Consider the following 26,438-nt stretch of genomic DNA (forward strand, 5'->3'; position numbering starts at 1 on the left):
CTGTTTCGAGTGTTTAACATCTAGTCACGGAGCGCCTTGTAAATGACCCGAGAGGCCACTTCTCCTCAACCCCTTCTCCCAATCAGTCCTGACACATCGCTGCTTTGTAAAGAAAAAATCAATGGGCAGAATCAAGCCATCACTCCGTTTGGTCAGGAAAGGCGAATAGCAATTGCAAGATACCGCTTTCCTTTATCAATTCGGGCCACTGGTGCGGCCCGAGAGCAAACGCCACTGCGGAGAGCCTTACAAATTGAAGGTAACATTATACAACAAGGTGAGGTGTATAAGGAACGGTCCAGGAATAGGGTCCGCTTGCGCCGTGAGAAGGGTCAAGATTGAATTTGCTTCGCCAAGGTCAAAGAGTAGCCCCCACATTAAGCTTTTAACGGTAACGCCTGTTAAACGCTCCATAGGCCCGAGCCAATAAAACGCATCTATCACGTTGACCAAGCAACGCCCCGGTGCGCCAACCTCTGTACGTCTCAACTGATAAGAATCCCATTAATTTGTTTTTTTTTTTTTTCTTTTCTTCCGTTTCTGTCAGCAAAGCTCTCCATCAGCGCCGCAATTACCGCCGCGTTTTGTATCTTTCTCAGTGTCACGGAAGTCATTAAAACTGGCGCACGTTTTGTCTTAGCCGAGGCCCCCCCCTGCGAGGATCTAGCGTTACATGTACACTCTAAGCATGCTAACGGGTGCCCTTATCATCTGTTGCTGTCCTCCTCGTAGCCACCCAGCATCTGTGTGTGTGTGTATGTGTGTGTGTGTGTGTGTGTGTGTGCGGCGCTGCGGTGGAGAAGGCATTGCGGAGAGTGCCTTTAAAATAGGAGAGAAGACTGCATTGGGTTGCCAAGGGGTTTATCACACTGCAAGTTGCACTGCTGACAGGCCTGTTTCTCACATTCAGTGGGAAGCCTCACCGAAGCAATGCCGACTGTGTCTATTGACAAAGGGGGCATAAAACATTAGGGAACTATGGGGATGTGCTACAAAATGTATTGTTGTAGCAATGTCTGCAAATTCAATATGCATAAAATACTTTCAGGTTTTAAGAGTCTGGTTTCAACCAACAAAACAATAGTGCAACCGTTTTCAAACTAGTGCACACGGGTCATCTCAGGGTGCAGCCTCAGCAGTACACGTGAAGGGATTCTGGGGTAGATCAGTGTTTTATAAGGAATCTTGTTAAAGGAACAGGCTGCCGTTTTTCCATACTGAGATATGTTCTTACCTGAGCGTAGACAAGTTGATGTGTACCTGTCTGGTCTTTGTGTGTGACTGTGCACAAACAACAATATTGTTAGCATTTAGCCTCTCCTCTATGGGACCAAACGGGGGTGAAGTTAGAAGCGACCAAGCACTTCCACGATTTCCCTATTTAAATACAGTGACGTGAGTAGCTACAAGTCCATTTTTTAAGCAGATAAAAAGGGGAACTATATTGTAAGGCGTAATAACACCTTAGAACGACTTTGACGTCCATCTTCATTTTACTGCTCAGGTAAGAACATATCTCAGTATGGAAAAACGGTGGCCTATTCCTTTAAGGGCTAGTTTGTAAATTCATTGATTTGAAACCTCTTAACCCCCGCCTTAACTGAACACATTTACTTCAGTTCGGCTTTACCCAAATCTAAAAGCATCTTGGCCGGAGAGTTAACAGCAAATAGGCCAGTGCAACGCCCACAAAACTCATCTAAGCATACAAGTATTTTTTGTTGTGTTTATTTGATCACATTTTTGTCACTTTTTCATCCAAAGTTATGATTGTCATGTTTTTGTCCTTTTTGGCTCTGTTTTCATTGTGTCTTTGTTGCTTTTTTGACATGTTTTGGTCACATTTTTGTGTCTTGATCACAGTTACCTTACAATTACAAAAAAACCGATGAAAACGTGATTAAAAAACACAGCAAAAGCGACAAAAACGTGGTTACAAAAACAGGAAAAAGCTTAGATGAGTTTTGTAGGTCTTAGCTTTCAAATGAGGTGTTAGGGGCCAAACACATATCGCACAATGCTTATTTTGGTTCTGTTTTGAGGAATGCGTCTCGTGCGTTGCCCCTAGCGCACGTTAGCTCAGTGTGGTCGCTCCAATTCACCTTCAATGAAATCTATGTCAAAACGTGTCACAAAGGCAAAGCATTTATGCAGAGCAGACTCACAAACACACAGAAAACGTGGCCAGTGTGTCTAGGGTTTTACACTATAGGCTGTAAACTCTCCAGCTTTTAGATTTGGGTAAGACCTGTTTTTTCCCTACTAATTTAGATTTGAATTTGTTTAGTTCTGGGGCTAACTCTTAGTTAATTAGACCTGGTTGGTAAAGACTTGATAGTTTTTGATACGTGGATGACTTCAAATTCCCATAGATAACTTCCCAATTCAAATTGACATAACTTTACATCTACTTAACAATTGTGCTATTCTAAATTCTACTATTGCACATTCCCTCCTCCTCCAATTACAGCGATGCATTTCACTCGTGCCGCTGTATGGACGAATATGAATATGGTTTCCCGATATATAAAATGTTTATCTTCCTTCTAAATGGACGAGGGTCGATGCAGAATAGATTTGCAGCATCCTCTCAGTGGCAGTATGCAGACGCCTCGTTCGGGAGAGCTCTTCCTGCCATATGGCAAGATGGTGGTTAATTCAGGGCAGACAGGTAGACAGACCGGTAATGGACAGAGGGGCACATTAGTCAGCCACAGCCCGGTCAGCAATTCCCCACTACTTAGCATCACTCTGAAACCACACCTCATTGCCTAATGCACACTGCTCTGATTTCTTCTGCTCTTTCAAAGTGAAACGGTCTATGTCTCTTTCTAAAAAATATGCCTTCTAAAGTTTACTGCTTCTCAATTTTCATTTTGTAGCAGCAGAATACACATATCAAATGCCTGCCGTTATATGACGTCCGGGATATTCGCTTCAACATAGTGTTACCTCGCAATTTGTTATGAATATAATCTGCTACCTGAACTGTTTCTTTCCTATTCTCACCGACAACAACTACATGTGATTAAATTAACATTTGGATCAAGACTTTTACTGGGTTTTATTGTTGAAGAACAAGAAGCAACAAAATGGATTATGAGTCATTCATCAAACGTTAAAAGGCATAAGCCAATGTACTATTTTAGTACGTTAAATTTACAGTGATTGTTCACTATATGTAACACCTAAAGGTGGGTGGTAATTAGTTTAGCTAAAATGTTATCACTTTACCAAACGTGTTAAATTAGTGTTTTAATTCTCAGTAATAATGCTAATGTTAGAAGTATGATATTATACAGTTGTGTATACACAGTAGCTCTGGTGTACCAGCTATAATCTATAATTGCTCAGAATTAGACTAAATTTACTCGGAATATCCATATAACTTTAGACAAGACTTTATTTGGAAATGTATTAAATAGTCAGTGTGACATACTGCGCGGTTCACAGTAAACCTAGACACTCCTCAGTCTCTATTTGATCTTTACAAGTGTAAATAAGTGCACACGCCTGCTGGTAGCTGGTCACTTGACATAATGGGCTGGTGATTAGTGGAGACATCTGGCCTTTGTGGGGTTATTCAGCAGGGCCTGTCCCAGTCCAGAGTGACCTAGTGCCGCTCCTGTCTCCCTGCACCGCCTCTCTGTCCGCTTCGCTGAGCCAGTGGTCAGAGCACAAGCTGCCCTGCGTCCCTGTGCATCCCCTCAGTGCAGAGTGCCGATGAAGCTGCAGTCTGTCATGTCTGCGGTGGCCTGTCTGCTTGACAAGGTGTCAGACACAGCCCTAGTCCAGCCCCCTCTACACAGCCGCGCATGCACCGCTATCTCCTGCACAACGTGCCTCGCCTCCAGCCTTATCCCTGCCTCTTCTGTCCCGCGTTCTGAAATATGGTTTTTAATAAAGAGCACGGTAAATGGCTGCTCTAGCTGCAATAAAAATGAAGGATCTCGGGCCCTGAAAAGTGTCTTGAGGAAAGAGGAATGCACCAGGACAGTGTTCTTGCCCTGCAGCCTGCCTCAGAGGAGAGTTAGGATGGAGCAAGAGCAGAAGAGGCACATGAGAGATAAAGAGTAGGGTGTAAAACTCACTCCTCACTCTAGGGGACATTTGTATTATTTACATTACACCAAGAAGCCATTTGTATTTCATTTGGCATCAGGAAGGAGCCAGCTAGATTGTGGCCTGGTGAAGAAGGGCATTGGGCTCATTTGCATTCACAACACTGACCCTGCTACCACCCATCTGCATAAAGATGGAGCAGAGAGGAGAGGAGGCAGGAAGGGATCCTCTGAGGAGGGCTGAACAGATGCAGAGAGAAAAGAGAGCGGCGATTTTCCTGTGGCTCCAAAGAATACAGCAAAGAACATGTTCAGTGAGAGGACTTAGCAGCCTGAAATAGAACAGAAGTGAGCCTGTAGTAAAAATACAAAAGATAATACACTAAATAGAGGTGCAGGGGCTTAAATGTGTTAAAATCAACTCCCTTAAGACTCAGAGTGTGATTCTGGCTGCTACATTTAACTGTGTCTTATCTTGGCACACCTATCAACATTAACTGAGTTGGAACACGACTCCCACACTGCAAATGCCAGCACTTGCATCCCTCATCACCACGCTGTTGGAAGTCTCTAAGTGAAATAAAAGTTTAGTTTTAGAGGAAGATGACATGGATCTGGACCAAGAAAGTTATCCTCAGAATAAGAGGGCCCGTGATAGTGCCCTGCGGGACTCCTCCACACAGCATCTCCGACACGAGAGCTGAAACGTGCACGTTTGACATTTGCACACTTGTGACATCACGTAAACAAGCCAAGGCGCAGTGACAACTTACATATGAAAACTGTGCTGTTCGATAGCATGGGCACTGCGCTCTCCTACAGTCTACCCCGGTTCACTCTCACACACAAGGCAAAAACACATCCCAAGGGAGCGCATCAGCGCTGTGTAAGCGGTGACCCCTGACAATAAGTGACAGATACTGACAAGAAGACAGGCTACATGTGAAATCAGTCTCACTCATTTGCACATGTAGTCCCCTGAGAGTAGCACAGCACACTACACCATTCGATCTGTGGAGGTAGTGCATCCATGTAATGCATAGACCTGCATGTATGGTACTTTACTCTGAAGAGGGTAGAAAAGCTGAAAAATAACATTGCTTACTAAACTTACTGTGTGCAGCTGAAAGTCTAGTGGTTAAGACATCTGCACATATGGCGGAACACTGCTCTATTCTCAGCGTCCTAGGTTTGAGTCCTGGCTCTGACAACAGTTCGCTGAATGTCTCTCCCCGTCTTCACCCTGTACTATCCGATCTCTTATGCCAACGGGCCAAACAATCCTCAAACAAACATAAAAAATCTAACTGTTTCTTCAAAATAATTTGCTTTAGAATAATACTCAAGTCATCAATCTCTGCATTAAGTCTAGACTCGGGTCTAATTTATGGTGTGTTGGCTGAGGAAGCAAGTCTCAAAGGGGCCCATTCATTAAACCTTTCAAAATTGTATCATTACTCTTGCCTACTATCACCACCACTAGCATATGCCTTGCTTGACTTTGATGCCGTGATTCTCTTACCTGACCATCTGCCTTCTCAAGATCATTACTGCGCCAAAACAGCTCCAAATGGGCTCAGGTTTGGTCTAAAATGATCTGAGAGGAAGGTGGCTGTTCGTTTTGGTGTACTTGTGTAGCATCTTGTAAATTAATCGCTGCCAAAACATCATACAAGGCTAAATTTATCATAGCGTATCCAGTGTTCTTGCTGGTTATATTATTCTATTTATGGAGCTGTACTTGCCATAAGAACCACGATGCTTGGGCATGTCAAAAATTAACACTTGAGATTAGTGCAAATGAAAATTCTCAACTTCCTGGGTGCTATATCGACTATAGCTTTGTTGGCTTGCCTCTCAAGACATCACAATACCACAAACCCACTGCCTCTCTTTTTGTGCAACAGTTGCCCTCCACATCTGATAACATATGTGACACCAGATTGATCCGAGCGGGACAGGCATGTTTCCAGCAAACATGTTCGTATTAACGGCAACTGCGGAGCGATTAGTTCCGATGCGTGAGTTTAGGGGCTGCTCCAGAGCACATGTCTCCAACTGTAAGCATATGCCAGTCAGTCGTTAAGAGACATGCACTGTCATCATAGCGCCTCGATGGACCAACTAAAGGAACAGCCCGAAATCTGCTGCTCAGCTGTCTCCTTTGTACATCGCTGCTCTGCTCACTCATTACAAAGCTCCACACATGGTAAACTTTATACGGGCTTTGAACGCATTATGCTAAGTGGGTTGGTATCCTGCACATACAAAATGGCTAAAACAGGATTAAAAAGTGTTGCAGTGACGAAAAAGGGGGGGAAAAAAACACATTGTTCATCTTGTAATAAGAATAGCAGTTGTGACTCATCAGTGACTCTGCACAACGTCCCAAAATCTTATTCTGTATTTGGTTGACATAATAATGGGTTAGACAGTGAATTTGCATCTCCCCTGGCTGTCACTCCTTCAAATTAGCTGCTGTTTATACTCGATATGGTTGACAATTCTAAGAAAATGAAAGATCTGAAATGTATCTTCACAGCATCTAGGTTTGTAATGCACTAATATCGGCAATGTTACTGTAGTAGTTATTTTTTTGCTTTCTACATCCACTCTATTTTTTCAAGATACATTACACTGGTTGGAGTGTACATTTGTAGTACCAGGTCTCTTAGAGATCTAATAACACTAAAAGCTTTGAAAGCCATTTTAGTTTGTTTTTGAGCTGCAGTGTTGTTTGGCATTAACTATTTAAACCCAGAGACACTCACCGTCTTCAGTGGGTACATAAATGTTGAGGTAAAGGCAGTCCTCGCTCTGGTTCTGCACGTAGGTGGCCGCGGCGTCCAGATTGTCTGTGAACCACACGGGCAGCATGATTTCGGGCAGGACGCCGTGCACATTCTGGGGACACACGGGGGCAAACTGGGTGGCATTCTTAATCTCCTGCCACGACCCGGGTGCTTCGGGAGGCTGGAATCGCCGCTCTCCTATAGGTGCAGTCGCATAGGGGACGCCCAAGAACTGTTCCACCGGGCCCAAGATCTCATTGTTGAGGTCCTTCTTGATGCCCCGGATTTTGCCATAGCCCGTGGACACGATGGGGTATTTGGGGTCGACGCGCTGGCACAAGGACAGGGTCAAATGGAGGGCCAGTCCCAAAAGCCAAAGGAGACAGTGATTGGTGACTTGCTGAGAGGCGTGGCATCGCTTACCACCATAGCCCTGGTGGCCGGCAGCATTAAGAGGAAAAAACAACATGTCCAAAATAGAGACTCTTTTTGTCATATCACTTCAGACGGGCACAGACAGGGGAGCATCCAATCAGAAGGGAGTAAACAAGGGTAAAAAGAGGATGAGTGGCAGGGGACAGGTGAGCCGTTGCCCTATGCTGACATGGTGAGGCGCTGGGGTAGGTAGCATTCTCAGAGAGCATGTGTGGTTTCATCCGTCTTCCTCCTCAGCTCCTGATAGGCCCGCGGCTGCAGTCAGGATCCAATTAGGCCTGGAAGACACACACACACACAGGTTACAGGTGTGACAGTGTGACAAGGCGAGGTGTGCTTTTTAAATTCACCGTCAGCATGTTTAAAGAGACTCGGGAGAACAGAAGTTAAAATCTGCTCACACTAGAACCAACAATTTTCAGAGAAGACTGTGCATTGCTGTGTGGGTGGACATTTTTTACACGTAATCAGAAAGCAGTCCAGACAGTAGACAAATGTTACACATAATAGGATGCCTGTTAAGTTTTTGTTTCTGTTTTTAGTATTTGGATGATAAGTCTTTTTTTTTTCTATTCTTTATTGAACATATCCATTTCCTGTCAGATTGAGTTAGGGATCTAGGAAGCTGAACAAACAGACACCACTGAACACAACTATTTTGTTAAAGTAGTGGTACTATGCACATACACTTAAGTTGGTTAGAAAATGCTGATGATCTAAAACAACTAAAACAAAATATCCAGTAATTCCACTTCCTGATCCCCCGAGCAAGCTATCATAAGCCCCTCTCACCCCCTTCCTCTTGCTCCCCTTCACTGCACAGCTGCTTCAACAAAGAGGAAAAAAGAATACACTGCTCAGATCATGAGAGGATCGAGAGACGAGGAAAGCATTTCCTGGGTACGTAGAACCTCAGGAGGAGTTTTTGGAGCTGTTGCTACAATGTTCAGGATAGCCCCCAACGAAGAGCCAAAGATGACTCAAAGTTGCACGAGTGGTTCAAAACCCAATTCTGACCAGAAAAACACAATTGCAACTTTCCTGCCTCCGGGTTGGAGCACCAATACACACTAATGGAATCACGAAGAAGAAGCTAAAAGGCTAACGTGCAAAGCTAAGATATCATATAATAAAGATTAGATGTCTTAAGGCGAAGTCACTTCCGGCATCACAGGCGGCCATCTTGCCACAGGGAAGCTTTCCGGCAAGCTCTGTGGTATCTGAAGTAAGGTACGAACACAAATCCTCTTATCTTGCTGAACGTGGCTATAATTCTGAATGCTGAAATTGCAGATTTTCTTTTTTATTCATATGCATGAATGTCATAACTACATCTCTGACGTTAATAATAAATCAAACCGTTTGAAAATCGGTAGAAAATTGCAGAAGTTATGGTTATTTAAAAAGTACATGCACCATAAAACACAATGTTACGTGTGAGTGAGCTCCCTGTGGCAAGATGGCCGCCATGTGTGGACGTCGACCTCCATTGGCCAGCGGCACGTACGAGACATCTAGCCTTTATATATATATATATATATATATATATATATATATATTTATCTAATGGTATTTACAGCCACGTTTGAGTGAAAAAAAATAAAAATCTCCATTGTGTAACTGGATGTACAATATCCCTCTCTCCCTTTGTCTTTTCTGTCAGCGTAGTATTTACTCCCACAGACAATTAATGAGTAAAAAAATGCTACATGCTTTGACATCTGCAGTGGTGCTTATGGCCTCTAGGGGCATGAGTTACTTAGTTCTGCTTTAAACTTGGAAAATGATATATACTACTTAAGTAACATTGTACCAGCTTCAATCTGAACAGTATCCCATACATTTTCAGCACAATTGATAATCTTAGATCATCTTAAACAATATGCACAAACAAATATGCACACATTATCTACAATGTGTGCATATTTTTTGTCTCATAAGACAAAAAATATGATGAGCTTGGAATTAAATCTATTAATAGCAAAGCTGACCATTGACTGAAAATTGAAAGAACTATATGCAGAACGCTGTACATCATATTTGAGCCAAACCATAGCTGCTGGCATTTCCAGTAAGTTTGAAATAGTCTCAAATATCTCTTTTAATGGCCTCATATTTACTCCAGGAACACAGGAAGCAACCAAATGTGTTCTCACGATTTCTGTGGGAGTGTGTTACACGAATCGATAAAGTCAACAGAAACGGTCAAAGCAAAAGTGGGAAGAGGAAGAATCTATTGCATCACACAGCTTCTTTTTTTTCTTCTTTTTTTTTTTTTCCTGCGGATGCCGTTTCCACTTACAACTACACCTGAATTAAACAGTCATTGCCAGAGGATTCAGACCTGATGTATGATGTAATGGATGTCTGGCAGACGGCAGCTGACAAAAAGGCAATTAAACAGGGACTCCATTGTGCTGTGTGAGGACAAAGCGTATTGTGCCTTCCTCCTGAAATGTCTCTTATTATGACAACATTTTTACTACATCTTTATTTGCTACACCTCATCCTGTAAAATAAATGGATTTGGGGAAAAGAGTAAAAAACACACACACAAGCACACATACTGACCACTGCAAAAAACTGAAAAACTAGGTAGGAACAAATTATTGCAACATCTTGATTTATGTCTCGTACATTCTGGTGAAATGGGTTGTGTAACCAGTCACGCCCTTTAAATGAATGGTCAGCAGTTTGGAATTAACACAATAGAAATTAAATTACAATAAGGAAAGCTTGTAAGTTCCTTTTAATATACACTATGTAGATGCTATGCCCTCACTCCTTTTAGAGTCACACCTTTTGGCTGAAAAACCCAGGTCCATATACAATTATCCAGTATAATATGCATGTTCCAATAGCTTTATAGGAGCTGAACAAGCAGAATCCCTTGGCTCTACACTTCCTTTCAAGGCCTGTGTCAGAGTTAGCCTTCCCTCTCCACTCTGAGTTCAGCCGCTTCCTGCTTCCACATCATTACAGATGAATGGCCAGTGCTTATCTGTCCCTGGCTTTGGGAGACGGAGCCGTTTAGGTGTGATAAAGGCTTTATGTGGAGCTAACTGTTGGGTGAATGCCACCTCATCCCAGCGCCCTCAAAAGGCAGCGTGCTATCCATATACTGCACTGCCACAGAATACGGCGTGGCACGCTACTGCAACTTCGTGATGTGAGATGGATATTGTGCTCTGTAAGGGCGAATCGGAGCAAGCTGTCGGGAAAAAAACACTTCATTAAAGGATCCTGACTGACTCCATCTTATGAAGGCGCTGCATATTACAGAAAACCGGTGAAAGTTGGAAGGGAAGCAATGGCTTTGTCAGAAATAAAGTGAGTCTGCAAAAAAGCTGAAAAGTTAAAGAAAAATCTTGTGAAGTACAGCACAAGATTAAAGCATCATCGTGATATGAAAAGCGGTCTGAAGACAGGTTTAAACCCTAACATTTCCATCTGAGATTCTGTGTTGTTCCCTTGTATATTCGATAGTCATGAGTATGTTTTACATGGCAAAAGAATGAAATGAAATGTTTAATGTGGAAGATATAGTTTTACAAATGGCTATTCAAAATCTATTGTCACAATAAACAAAGCTATAAAGGCACATCTTTACAACTACAATGATTTTCCGCTCTGTTACATGTGCTGTTATCAAATGTGAGTACGCTCAACACAGGCTCAAGGTCACCACGTGCATATCACATCGAGGCGGCTCGTTCTCCCAGCGCATCTCATAGGTGTATCCTGTCAGCTCGCCTTTGTACCTCATGCCTCTCTGCACCAACAAGTGTTGACGTACGAGCGCGAGCATAAAATCAAATGAGGCGGCAGCACGTTGCATGTGAGCCCCGTGTCTTCCGCGCACACAAATTGGTCTGTTCTCAACCTCTCACTTCTGATTTCCGAACGGTAGTCCTCCTACATCCCTAACATCTGTTCACGTCAACCAACCGTGAGCCTCGATGGCACCCGACGCACATCTTCACACACATAAAACACGGCAGATTGACATACAAATCACCGGAGCTGATGCAAGCCTTTTTCTATTGGATTTGGTGTAATGGATAGTCTTGTCGAGGTTGTCTGAGAAGGTAATGGTCTCTCGGCCTTTATGGCTTACACTGAAATAGAAAAGCCTAAATGGTCGGCAGAAAACTTGGAGGACTGCCTCAGTCCTGGGATTTGGTAGTGCTTTAGTTCCACATTGAGAGCTCCAACTACATGCACTACTTGAGATGACAAGCTGCTTCACACAGCTAGTCAACATCTGTGGCTGACAAGGCACTTCGCAATCAGGGCTTTTTGAAGTAACCTGCGGCCAAAATGAGAAGATGTCTGACTTTTAGTTAATTCAGTTTAGTAACATTCAGTTTAGATTTAGTGATAACAATAAAAATCTAAGGTACATAGTGGGTGACACTTTGTTCAGCCATTTATTTTCTGCAATTGACGAAACATCTATGTCTTTGTAGCATCATGAATAATATGTTTTTTTTACCAAACACAAATAAAACAAAATGGACACTTCTCCTTACATTGGCCCAGAAAATGAAAAAAGAGAGTACTATTTCAGTTCTAAAGTGAGAAGCTAACAGATAAGGGACTCTTAAGTTGGAGATTAGGCTTGTCAGTGTGCGTATTTAGCTTTAGCCAAAGGGCCCGGTTCTGTTCACACTCTTACACTGATGCCATCTCGCTAATGCCTATAGCTCCCTGTCTTGAGTCAAGCGAATATGGAGCCCAGGCCGCACCGGGACACACACGAGCGGGAGACAAAGACGGTAAAAGGCTGTAAAAAGCTAGATATCAAATTCCATTTAGGATCCACTATAGCAACTGACAGTTTAGTGTCTACTGTATGGTAATGAGCGCGGAGCATATGTGAAACGCCCCACAGTCAAATCCTAAAGTGCTCCTCATAGACCATTTTCAGCCCATTCTTGTCAATTAACATCATGTTTAATCTTTCTGCTCTGAGTCACGCAACAAGTCGACGCAAATAACATTCCATCGTAATTAATTTAGGGTCACTATTTTTCAGAAAATTAGTTCTGGGGAAAGAAACTACTAACTCCCAGCTTGATTTAAAGTTTCAATTAAGCATAGGAAATTTTTCTTCTTCTTTCAAGGCGTATGACGACCGTAATACAAGTGTAAGTACAAATAAAAGTCAGATTTGTACAAAAATGGATAACAATAACAATATTTTTCTCTGTGTTGTCTCCAAGTTGTCTCAAAAAGTTGTAGCATTTTTACTGTTGATGCTTTTGTTATTCATATTGTGACTTTGATTGGCAGGTTCATCTGTGCTTCTGCCCTTGTCTCTCAGTGATACCTCTGTTTATAAAAACATGTATTAATCAACATAATATACCTCACCACAGCACTCTCCTCTTGTACTATTGTTGGTCTATCTGTAATACTTTCATAATAATGTTGAAGGCATTATTGATCTATCTGCTCCGGTCCGGGACTCGAAAATAATCCTCAGGAAGATGAGTTTGTTCGAAGAAGTCTTTATTCAATCAATAGCAAAAAAATACAAGTTACAACTTAACAAGCATTCGATTGGAAGTCTGTCTATGGAAGTCTGTCCTGTCATTATATACTTGTTAGTCCTGCCTCTAAATCAGACGCACAACATGACTTTTGACTCAGATAGTACGTGCAGGTTTAGGCAAAATAAGTTTGTTTAACCATTAATCATTAACCTTATTGATTGGTCAGTCTGACATTATTCTGACCAGAACTGTCTGACAGTAATTTAACCAGAACATTTATATAAAATTTGCACAAACAGTTTATATAACCATGACAGAACAGAAATCACATGGCAAAGTACAAGTGGATGGTCTCTCCGAAGGTTTTTGTGACTTTTAAATGCAAGCAATAAGACTAAAAATCTACAGTATTCCACAACGGCAGTGTAGTTGTACCATTTTTCATCTCTAAGGTTTAGAGCCAAACTAATATAATAGTGGATGCAGCAACATAAGTTCTTTAAATCATCCTGATAGAACCACAAAGAATTGCACGATTTGAGTCCTCCACCAATGAATAAGTTCATCAAGCATAAATCTGTCAGTGCCAGTGGCTCTGAAACATCTGGAACAGCATTCGCCTGTCAGTGAGAGAATGCCTCTAATATACATTTAAAACTGTGGCTAAGAGAGAGTGATAATATGTGACATACAGGGCTATGTTTACAAGCTAGACACGTGCAATTTCCAACATTTTCTAATTTGTTACTCTGCCCTGATTAGACACAAATCAGTGCAATAGGTATCAGTGAAATAGGCCTCAGTGCAACAGAGATCAGTGCAATAACTATCAGTGCGATAGGTATTAGTGCAATAGAGATCAGTGCAATAACTATCAGTGCGATAGGTATTAGTGCAATAGGTATCAGTGCAATAGAGATCGGTGCAATATGTATCAGTGCAATAGGTATCAGTACAAAAGAGATCAATGCAATAACTATCAGTGCGATAGGTATTAGTGCAATAGAGATCAGTGCAATAAGTATCAGTGCAATATAGATCAGTGCAATAAGTATCCATGAAGTACATATCAGTACAATAGTCATCAGTTCAATAAGTATCAGTGCAATAGAGATAAGTTAGTATACACTAAAATCCTATCGGGCCCATCTATTCAAAACAAGTATGTAGTGTTCTCTTTATTTATTTTAGAATTATATATTGCATCAAAACAACATCATGGACTGTGTGCTGAACACAAATTCATAGTGTTCGTAGTGTTTCATTTTGTTGCATTAATTATGTACATATTGTGTAGAGACGCTTGATGGCTGTCCCTCCAGTGCTCCTGAGGCCCACCAGCCAGGGGGCCCACTTTGGAAACTGCTGCTAACATATCCACTTTTCACTTCAATTTATATAGCTCAAAATATACATTTCACAGCTTAACCATGTCCTCCGCTTTCAACAAATCCACAGTATTTCCTTGTCGAAACCCTTACCAACCTGTTCAAACATAAATGAAGCAGTTGATCACAGCAGCAGTGATCGTTCAGAAGCCAGCACTACAAGCTGATAGAAGACAAAAGGTTTCCATCACTGTCTCCAGCAGGCCAGGAAATCAATATGTCGCTGGTGGTAAACACTGCTCTGTCGCGCTCACACCTGTAGATCGCATGGGCACACTTTTATCTCGAAACATCGCTTACCAACCCAGCAGACAGGTGAAATTGTGATTTATGGGCTCTCCTCCAGTGGACTAGAATCAACACCCCAAGCCAGATTGAAAGCCAGATAACCACCACTAGCGCCAGTAGCAATTTTACAGTTAGCCAGGTCTCGTTTGTTTGCTAACTGGGAGTGCTAAATTGTGTCGCGCTGTTGTGTACAATCTGGTGCCGGACTAATTGGTGCCAATGGAGGTGAAGAGATAGTGTTAGTGCATTAGGGTGTATAGGGTTTGAGAGAGCACTGGCAGCTGCATGGCCTCCAGCTCAGGCTAATTTGAGAAAGCACAGTTAAATAGCGAGGTCTGTTAATGGAAATTGGCGTAATTGTGTCAGTGTGTTACCTGAGAGAAAAGTTAATGGCACGTTAGCTGCCGGAAGACTCTTTTGGCTACAGATGAATTTGCAAACTTAGATTCAATCAAGCAGTCAATCTGGATTTAGTATTAGCCAATATCTAAAGAACAGATCATTGTGATATTCCAGCTCCAAACTAAAACAATATTATTTTATGCAATGAAAACATTTAATGACCAGTTATCAATCATCTGACTAAGAAAAAACAAAGCTGATACATTACTTTCAAATTTATAACAGTCCTATTTCAACATGTCATCAGGAGATCAAACAATGATGCATCATAGTGCCCCATAATGGTCCCGGGGCATCCACATTACACATCTAAGCCCCCTAGGTGAAACACAATCACCTTTCTTCTCATCTGCTCCACATCCAGGGCGAGGAGAAAAGAGCCTGGGGATTGCAGGATGCACTGGGGCAGACAGGATACACTGGATGTAGCTACGGGCCGGTCAGCGCTGAAGCCCACTTCAGAATGTGATCACTCAGACGTGACGACACCAAAGCCACGAGCACCAAAATATCCCGCAGCTTTGACGTCATCTTGGTGAATCTTTTTTAAAGCAGGCAGGCGCACTGGAGAACTCACTAAGTGTGCCATTAATCTCCGGACAGGTAATAAAAAGTGCTATCACGCTTCTGGAAAGGGGTGTGCTGTGGACATTAGGCTCACACTGTGCAAGGTTAACCAATTCATTACAGTTTGTTGTCATCTGCAGAGTATAGCCTCAGTAGCTGCTGTAGATTTTTATGCTATAAAAGATGGCCGAAAGCCGGGTGGCAACCTAAAGTGGTGTAAGTAGGTGAAATGCGGCAGACTGTGAGGTCAAAAGGAAAAGTGAGAGAGAGTATAGAGCTAAGTGCAGAGGGAGTGAACATGGAGACTGGCTGTCAGGGCTAAAATAGAGGCAGGTGCAAGCAATAAAGATGACATGTGCTTCACTGAACGCTAAGTTATGTCTGATCTCATATCATTAAATTTACATTTATTTGAAAAGGAACACGTTTGATTCATAAGCTCATGTTACATGGTACAATCTTTTAGTCCAAACTATCCTCAATGTTTGGCCCTGGATTCTTAGTTCAAAGATGCTCACCGTGAAACCCACTGCAGCAGATTTATCTGTAAAATTGGTCAGATTTTTCCTGTACCTAGAAGGGTTGCATAATACATTAACACATTATATAAGATAATATATAACAAAATGACTTTTCTTATCTAGAAATTTGTCTCAAACAATCAAAAATAATAAGCTGCACACTGGTTTGAGAAGAGGTAGAATGAAGCCAAAGGCTTATCCCTCCATTACAACAGTCGATGATAATGAGTACTAAAAATATATGGACTACCTTCTTTATGATAACCACCAATATTTTCTTTTTCACTTTCTTTCAAGTCATTGCTGAAGAATTAAGGATGGAGGAAATTCACCAATTCACCATTGATAGTATTGTCAGAAAGCGCTTATAACATACCTTGTACAAATGGGGTAAAACATAGGATATGAAATCCTATTTTTTTGAGAAATTACAATACTTATCTTTTTTTGAAAATGACCCGGTGTCCACTCAAAATTTCAAGTTTACTTATTTATTTATTTTAGTTTTCATAGGCACAGAAACATCTCTGTTTAATGAATGTAATAAAACAATGTAGTTTCTCAGTCATCCAGGCAGTGTAATTAATGAATGTAATAGTTTTTGTTGGAGTGACTGTCTGAAACTATCAGGCTACACAAGTCTATGCTCAATGTATAATTATATATGCATATTTACATGTGCTTTTTTTAAGTGTGAATGTCACTGCACAACAGAGCACACTGGTGACTTCACTGCTGTGTAACTCAGCATGGGCTTCAGTGCCAGCGAATCAGCTAAATTAATGCTGTACCGAGCTTTACTTTCTGTAGAATAGACTAGTACAAGTTGTAGTTTAGCTTAGTTTAGTCTCCCAAATACTGTAATAGCCCCATATCAATTAGTTGGTAGAAAATAGTTCCAAAATCGAGTTAGTTAATTGCCAGGGTGTGCCAGCGAGGGAAAGCCGAACCAAGGGGCTGTACATAACTTGCTCATGTAAGTAAGGTACAGTATACTTTATAGGTTATACTTTGGAGGTTGCATGTTCTCCCCGTGTCTGCGTAAGCTATCCCTGGGTGCTCTGGTTTCCCCTACCACTAAAAACATGTACAATAGGTTAATCCTCCAAGCAAGTGTTTCTGACCATCAGCCTGGCTTCACATCTGGAGATGGGTCCCCGAGCGCCGGCCTACACTGGCTCCTCACTGCTCCTACAGGTCGCCCCATCGCATTGAGGATGGCCGGATTTCCCTATGGCGATTAATAAAGTATAACATAACCCTAACGTTTCATTGCTGATTCCATAATCAACTGATACCTTTACGCCCCAATGAATTGTAATGGATTTTACCATGAAGTTGAGCTTGTAAGTTTCTACAACTTGGCTGTAGTCACAGCAGAAATATTTTGGGCAGCCTAAAGCACAGCAGGGCACTATTTTATTATATGTGACAGTATTTCTAGTGGTGCTTGGTACATTACATAATTACACTTGGCTTAAAACAACTGACCAGAAGCTGAATGTTTGGACCAGAGGGGGGAAATCCCCCATGTACACAGAGAAAAGATTAATCATATATAATGGCAATATGGGCCAGAGACCAAATGTAAATAAGATAAAGAAAAATATTGCATGATTGTCGTATAGTTAATTGGATATTTAGAACTGTTTAGCAGATGGTGCCATTACAATAAGGACTTAGTGACCTTAGTTTAACTGCTCAGAAAGGCTGCCATGACATCAACACTCGGAGCAAAATTAGCTCTAATGTGGAGATAACGTTGGGTCCAATTTATGTAATGGATGTTTTAAATCATATTAAAGTAACAGCATTACGATAAACAAGAACATGTGACAAAAAGCACATTTGTGAAAGCTATTTTCAGCACATAACAATGACGCCAACACCATAGTCATCAAGTTAATTTTATATATTTCTTTTGGAGCCAATTATTTTATTGAAATATGTGTATTAGGGTTTTGTCTTAATAATAATAAATAAACTTGTATGACAAATCACGACTGCTGGAGAAGACAGTTGTTCTAACAGAGAAGAAGCAGCAGACAAGGGAACGTTTTCAGTATCACCTTCACAAAAAGTATTACAAGTATACAATATTAAATATGCTTTTTAGGCTCAATTCAAGAGAAAAAACACCAACTTTGCATTTACACAAAGCGTTTACATGTTGTCATTATAGAGCCTGTAATATCATTCAAATTTGATCATTCACACAGGTTTGAGTAATCCTACATATTCAGTCTGCCTCCCTCTTCGGTCCTCAAAATGCAAGCCAACACTCTGGTGTACGTCATGCAGTAAAACCCATTAAGTTTTACCTTCATTACATCTTTCTGTCATTGTCACCGCTTTCAACCACTTGTCTTTTCACTGCAGTAGTTAGAAGTGGAAGCATAGGTTTAGCAACATTAGAAGTAGGTATTCTTCTAGTTACATTAAGTTATACTACTAGCAGTTTGAAAAGCCGTCACAAAAACGTTAGAATCATCTTGGAAAAGTCTGTTTGGATCCATAATAATGATAATTCCTTTCATATTCAAACTTTTAGGATTTGACAGACATGGTCACAATATATTCCATATTTCACATTTGCTTGCCAAGACACCGGCAATAACACAAACTAAGTCCAAAAAAACGACAACAAAAACACAGCTCCCTTGCTGACATTGATGAATAGCCCTTGTTGAATGTTGGCACCACTGACACCACTATCCATTACGATTTGGAAGACTATACCACCTGTAAGGCAGTATTGGGGGCACCCGCAGACCCTAATGTCATTTGCACCTGCCTCATTCTTATATAAGATCGTGCGAGTCCGGATCAGGCTGCTGAAACGCGTGCACACGGGTGAAAGAGCAGTAACAGTCAGTGGCACAGAAGTGAGCGGTGATTGGGAGACGAGGGAGACAGCTGCAGTCAGGAGAGTGTGGGATGAGGTGGGATTTAAGATGAAACGACTCAAAAGTGGAAACTGTGTTCTAATAATGGCACTTGTTATCCGCAGATGAGACAATGAGGCGTCGGTGCACTGTTTAATGTATCTGTTAAAGTGGGTGGATCATTACAAAATGTCAGAATAACGAGGCTATTTATGGACAGTCGCATCACAGCAGAGTTATTTATGTGTACTACAAACTACAGGGAACAACTACTCCAGACCGAGGTACTTCAATTGAAAATGAAGGGTCCAAAGGGCACGTGAGACCAACAAATATGGGAACCACTACTATAACGAATACATTTGAGGATGAACGAGTGTCTGTGAGTGTCTCCTTGGTCTAACATACTGTAATGATCCTGGATTTTCTCCATTAAAGGGGCTAGACGCAAGTTGGTCATTTTAGACTCACTACGGCCACCTCAGGTCATACGTGTAACTGCACCTTCTATATTAAGCTCGTGCATGACGGCAATTCGGACCCGAAGTAACACCTTTTTGACAGTGCAGGATTTTAGAGGCAGTTATGGTGAACAGGTCTGGGCTCATTCTACACATTAGGCCATTGCTGGAACATGTAGGGGGAAGAAAATATATAATTTTAACATTTTTCTGGGAAAGGTTTCCGCCCATAGCTGACATTAAACAGTTCTGGCAAAACACCGGAATGAGTGACAAAATATTTCAATCATAGCCCAGTTCCAAACGACGACCGCATCACTGTAGACATTGCACCAATCTCTCCTTCTTTGTTTGCAGATGAAACTGTATTGCCTATCATTTCAGCCTCTGTGATTTAATTGAAACCATTCAGTTATTTGCAACCCCCACTGTCAAGCCCAAAGAAAAAGAGAGAAATGAATGATTTTAAACTGTGCGCATGTTGCTAATATGTATTAACTTCAGCGATGTTCATGTAAAGGGAAAGCTCAAATCTGCAGCGTTTCTGTCCTAGATAATAACACTGCGATATCTGACAGAAAAATGAACCCAATTTTAGCACATTAACGTTCATTTTCCCAAAAGCATAATACAGTATCTGTAATGGACTTGATGATCATTTAATTATTTTGAAGTACTTCCTGTTTGATGATGCAATATCCTGTGTGCTGAATAAGGAAGTGTTTAAATTTGAGTGTCATTGCGGGAAGGGAACATGGCACCTGATGGTTATGGTTTTTAGCTCCCAGTTGGAATGGGGAAAAAAGGTAATATTTGGAATCATTTTATGGACTATTTCTACTATTTGTGTATGGATGTTTATATTGTGAATTGTTTTGCTTTTAGTTCTTACGGTGGTCACTGTGTACTAAATGGAAATAAAGAAGGAAAAAGACACAAGATCCACTTGTACGCTTCATCATTACGACTGGGATGCTACAGTAAGAACTTTTCCTGGAGGTGGCTACAGCGAAATCTACCTCTTCAATTGCTTGTCAGTGGAAGGAGCCACGCCTTTTTGGGAAACAAATGATTATCTGGAAAACAAACTCTTGGCTGCCGCAAAGATAAACATAAGGAAGGAGACTGAAAATTAGCTACGGACATTGTGAGTAAACTGTTTTGGTGCTAATATGAGCCACGAATATGAACTAAACAAAGGGCTCTGCCACTGTCAATAGTAAAGGACAAATAAGACACAGTGGGCAATATATGTTCTGTACCAAGACATTTGCAAATATTTTATAAAAACGAAGACGGCAAAATATATCTTTTACAATGGAGCATGGAACACAAGTAGGTGAGCAGTCACCTGTAACTAATAATATTTCAGAAACCGTGGAAAAAATCCAACAGGCAGAAAAGCGTCTGCTTGCTTCATATGAAAATTGGAAATCAGACATTAGAAAAGCAAGGAAAAGACTAATGTCTTACGTGTCCGAAGAGGAACTTTGGTCATTGATTGACAGTTTAAAAGGGAGCAGTAAGGAGGTGATGAAAGTGTTTACTGAAATCAAATGTATAACTCTACCTGCTGTTGACATAAAGAGACGAGTAGACACTTGTCACGCAGTAACATCAGAAATAATAAACATAGCTCACAGCAGAGCTGTTGAAGACGAGAAGGATTTTAATGAAGAAATGGAAAAGGGTCGGATGCATGAACTACTTTCAAGAGACTATGCTCATTCAGTGTACGGTTCAGAAGCTTCTTTTCACTCTGATAATCATTTGGTTGCAGTTAAGAAAGCTGAAGCTGCAGCTGAATTGGCCGCAAAAAGAGCAAATTATGAATTAATCGTGAAGGAAGAAAAAATTGTAAAATCAATACATGACTTGGAGGAACAGCAAAGGAGAGAAATGTATGACAAAAGACAGGAACTCGTCAGACTGCAAGCTGCAAGAGAATTACAAGTGGCTGAAGCAAGATTAAAAGTTTTTGAAGAGGAGATAAACCAAGAGAAATTGTTGTTCTCAGACCTTTTAACTGCTGTGCCCTATTCAGGTCGCACTGTAAACAATGATGCACAGACCTTGGATTACGCTCCATCTCAGCCTGCAATCCAGCCTGAGTTCCCGTCTACATCTGCGATTGCCCTGCCGCCTAAGGATCAAGCTAAGGTTTCCTCAGACAACAGGGAAAATCCTACTCATTTTCTTACAACTACTACATCGACTCCTGTATTACCACGAGAAACCAATGTTAAAAATGTACCTGTTAGGCCAGTTCCAGTTACTCCTGAACCACGCCCCACTGCTCCTAACATACATTCGGACTTTACATCTTTGATTAAAGTTGTACAGGACAATTTAACTTTGAACAGATTACCTGTGCCGGAACCTTTCATCTTTCTGGGTGATCCCATTCAATTTATTGAATGGAAGGCTGCATTTACAGCATGCATTGGGAAAAGAAATATCAGCTCAGAGGAGAAATTGTATTACCTTAAGAAATATGTTGGTGGATCTGTCAGACAAATGTTGGAGGGAACCTTTTTTCGAAGTGACTGTGATGCCTTTCAGGATGCGTGGAATCGATTAAATGAACGCTTTGGTCAACCCTTCACAATACAAAGGGCATTTAGACAAAGGATTAATAACTGGCCGAAAATAAATGGTAAGGATGCCGAAGGACTGAGAAACTATTCAGATTTCCTAAACACCTGTTTAGAAGCCATGCCTCATGTGAAAGGCTTAGAAATATTAAATGACTGTGAACAAAACCAAAGAATAATTTCTAAACTGCCAGATTGGATTATCACAAGCTGGAATAGACAAGTCACACTGAGCCTGATAGAGACAAATGTTTTTCCCACTTTTAGGGATTTTGTTTCTTTTCTTACACTGGAAGCAACAATAGCTTGTAATCCCGTTACCTCCATCCATGCTCTTCGTCCAGCAGAGAAGTGGACCTCTTGTTTTTGCAGTTATTGTAACGATAACTGTCATCATTTGACTGAATGTTTAAAATTTACTGACATGCCACTTTTCGACCGCCGTACATATGTAGCCGACAGGGGTCTATGTTACGGATGTTTAGACCCAGGACATGGAGTGACTAACTGTCAGCATCGACTTGTCTGTGATATTTGTAATGGCAGGCACCCTACAGTACTTCACAATGTGAACTTTGGAAGCAATGAAATTTTAGGAGCCAGTTAAAGTACTGTTCCTAGCTGTTTGTGTATTTGCTTGCTCTATTGCTAATGTTTTGATTGATTGGTAATCCCTCGTTTTAAACTCGTGATTGGGGGGAGTGTAATGGACTTGATGATCATTTAATTATTTTGAAGTACTTCCTGTTTGATGATGCAATATCCTGTGTGCTGAATAAGGAAGTGTTTAAATTTGAGTGTCATTGCGGGAAGGGAACATGGCACCTGATGGTTATGGTTTTTAGCTCCCAGTTGGAATGGGGAAAAAAGGTAATATTTGGAATCATTTTATGGACTATTTCTACTATTTGTGTATGGATGTTTATATTGTGAATTGTTTTGCTTTTAGTTCTTACGGTGGTCACTGTGTACTAAATGGAAATAAAGAAGGAAAAAGACACAAGATCCACTTGTACGCTTCATCATTACGACTGGGATGCTACAGTATCAACATTTTTAGCTCAGACAGGAAGATGAAGCACGTCGAATCTAAACCTATCATTATACCACATGCGTCAGTGCAGCTTGTGTCAGCCTGAATAAAGTCGACACCAAAGTTGGGCACGTTTTTTTATTTTTTTTATTTTTTAAATCATCCACAAAAAGGCAGCGAGTCCCGGCTATCTTTTAACCAAAGTAAAATGTTTAATTGTGCAACAAAAGTATATCATGCATGGCAGGCTTGAGAGGTACAATGAGCGGGCTCCACTGAGATGAAAACATTGTGAGGGGAAGTGGAAAGTAGAATGTGATTAATTTTAGCCGTTGGACTGCAGATGCTCCAAGTTATTTTTGATAAGATTACATCAACATGTTACTGTCTCAATGTGTCAGACTGAATCCTCGTCCCACTTTAAGGAGACTGTGAGAATCCGAAGCATTAGTCTCTCTGGTTTGTGTCGCCACTGGAATTTCGACTCCCAGACCGCTGTGGTTATGCACTGTAGAGAGTATCTAAACAAATTAATAATTGAAATGTTCTCTGAAACTGTTAAAAACGGCATTGGTCAGCTTCCTCAACGTCAGTACCCGACCCCTCTTTCTCCCAGCATAAACTAACCAAATTCACTCTATATGTAAAACGCTGCGATATCGACAGGGATCCCGAGAATAGCAAAACAACAGTGCACTTGGGCTTGTGTTTACTTGTTTGGACAAGAAGAAGAGTCATACAGCATTAGAATCAGCTCAGTGCAAAAGCAAAACGCAAAAATCCATTCTGCATTAAGAGCTACTGCTGCATTAGACATAAAGTAATGGTGACTTTAGTTTCCAACAAGGTCAGAAAATTCTAATTGCAATCTGCGAGTCCCCTGAACCAGAGGATGATCAAAGGGATTTGTCCGACTTTGGTACAGTGTTCTCTCTATAGGAAGGGTGTGTTTAATGTTATATGAATGAATCGGAGCATACGCGCTGCCAAATGGCTAACGAATCAGTGTGCTTGCCAGCTATAAACTCATGGTTGTGGTTAATTATATACAGCAGGTATTAGGAGTGCGAATCTATGAGTATTGATTCAGTTATGATTCAGAAGCTCACAATTCTGCTTAGTAATAATGCATCAGTGCACTTTTTGCCTCATTTAAGCTTGAAATGACAGTGAGCCATTGATTTAATTCATCTTTTCCTACACATAGAACAATGATTATTGATTTATATTTTTGTGTTTGGATTCTTAGACCTTAATTGTTCATGTAGGGAATAGCTATTGCTTTCAAGCAGCTACAAACATGTCAGGCAAGGCTTTGAACCTTCCATGACCACGCTGCTCTACAAAGGTCACTAATCCTCGTAACATACTGTGGGAAATATGGATTGCACAACTCTTTGGGGGGTTTGAGTAGCAGAGTGGGGGCTCTTGCCTTCCAGCAGGGATTGTGGGTTTGATCCATGAGCTGTCCATCTCACTCTTTGTAGGTGGAGTCCGCACGTCCCCGCTGTGTTTACCATTGGAAACAGGAAACGCTAAATTGCTCAGAGTGACTGAACATGAAAACGGTCATGCCAGTTTCTCTGTCAAACCAGCCAGACTAGTGCGTCCCTCATTAGGCTCAAAGTTGGAATAGTTCCTTGCATTATAGAATTCCCAAAAGATACAAATATTCGCCTTATTCCAGTGTCTCTAAGATCGAGTTGTGTAAAGTGTAAAATGTAAAATGTCCGATGTTCATTTGTACCAACAAGTCAACACTGCACTGTTTCTGTAGTAACTGATTTTCTCTTGACGTCTTCTGTCCTATGTAAACTAATACGAGTGAAGGGGCGGACACAGATCAGAATAGATCAGAAAAATGACAGAATCTGAGGACATATATGAATAGTCAATAAAAGCAGCAAGGGTAAACTTGAATGGGCTATTTGCAAGGTGTTCCGATGTGACAATGAGATCGGTGCTGTACTTTCTGTCCCCTATCGTCTACATTCACAATTAGCCGGGTCCCAAACAAATAAAGAGATAGCTCGGGATTTGGTAAGGGACAACAAGTTACTGATGGACAGTTACAAACGTCATGTTCGCTGTGAATCCTGCCAAAAAAGGAAAGGCCAGTGCTCGTACGGTAGGAGCTTTTATCGAGCAGCTAAAGGCTACTATAATAATAATGACAATAAAACATGTAAACAACAAAATACAAGTTCAACTACTTACAGGCCAATTCTTTTGTGCACAAGCTCATTCAAAACTTTGCACTATTTTGAATGTTTTTTCTTGTGTTAGCCGTTAGCCTTAAAGAGACTAGATGCAAGTTGGTCTTTTAGGACCTTGCTGGAACATGTGGGGGGGAGGAAAATACTTAGTTTCAACATTTTTAAACTCTGTATAGTCCCTTTAAGATAAAACCCCCACCGTTATGAACACAGAGTAATGTAATGTTTTTAAACTGCTCCAGTCACATCCTTACTTTTACTCCATGTCCTTCACGAAATCTTGAGCTATTGCTTCATTTGTGTGGGACCCTGCTAATTGTGAATGTCAAAGATAGGGGACAGGAAGGACAGCGCCGATGTTGCTGTTCAGGCGGAAATCATGTGGGCACACTTTGCAAATAGCCCATTCAAGATAGCCCTTGCTGCTTTTATTGACTATTCATATAGGTCCACAGATTCTGTAATTTTCCTGATCTATTCACCTTATTGCGGAGGTTCCCGTGGGTGCCGTTCATTGTGTCCACCCCTTCTCTCGTATTAGTTCATATAGGACTGAAGATGTCAAGAGAAAATCAGCTACTACACGCACAGATCTAAACACCTCTGCACAATCGTGTGACACCTTTTTCATACACGAACAAAGCTCTGAGGAAGTGGCTTGGCAGGCCATGAAAGATCAGCTTTAAGAGTCAGAAATAGTAAATGGTCCGCACTTTTCTACTTTTATTAGGTCCAAAGCACTTTACAGCAAAGAATCGCTCACCTATTCACTTTCTCATTCATACACTCAGTGAAATGAAGACCTCAGTGATTATGGTTTTGATATCGGAACAACAATAATATGGCCATATATTGTGGGGCCCGAAAACCATCATTTATTGACCCAACTGTAAAATCAAACAACCCAATAAGACCAATCTTAAACAGGACAATACCTTTCCCACACGTGGAGAACAAAATGCTCATGCCGCTATCTCATTCTGAGGGTCTATTGACTCAGGATAATCATTCATAGCAGTAAATACATGCAGTTTACTTTGCCGCACAAGTCAACACATGCCACCACAAACAGCAGCTGTATTTAAACGCTGTCTCTCACCTTCTGCGGGAATCCTCTCAATTATTATTAGCCTGACTGAACAACGGCAACTTACTGGTACCAAATACACACATTTTTATAAAGAACAGACTTTGGAGTGCTAACTTGATATTTTTCTTTCCCTCAGACAACACATCTGTCACCACTTGCTAAATTCTTTATTGCGGCGGTACAAATCTGGTTTTACAAATTCATATG

The 26,438-nt window shown here is 41.1% G+C and overlaps 2 protein-coding genes across 4 annotated transcripts in view; both read right to left on the minus strand.

Annotated features, from left to right (window-relative positions):
• LOC306970234 (uncharacterized protein) overlaps positions 1 to 26,438 on the minus strand; it is a 149,672-nt gene that overhangs the window by 54,454 nt on the left and 68,780 nt on the right. The gene's annotated exons all lie outside the window — the stretch shown is intronic.
• nlgn2b (neuroligin 2b) overlaps positions 1 to 26,438 on the minus strand; it is a 67,410-nt gene that overhangs the window by 31,214 nt on the left and 9,758 nt on the right. For all 3 annotated transcript variants that reach the window (XM_079566135.1, XM_079566134.1, XM_079566136.1), the window contains exon 2: positions 6,833 to 7,566. In XM_079566135.1, coding sequence (XP_079422261.1) covers positions 6,833 to 7,349 — 517 coding nt within the window. In that variant the 5' untranslated portion in view covers positions 7,350 to 7,566. The remainder of the gene's footprint in view (positions 1 to 6,832; positions 7,567 to 26,438) is intronic.

The sequence above is a fragment of the Gobius niger genome (assembly GCF_951799975.1).
Source record: "Gobius niger genome assembly, chromosome: 11".
NCBI classification, from domain to species: domain Eukaryota; kingdom Metazoa; phylum Chordata; class Actinopteri; order Gobiiformes; family Gobiidae; genus Gobius; species Gobius niger.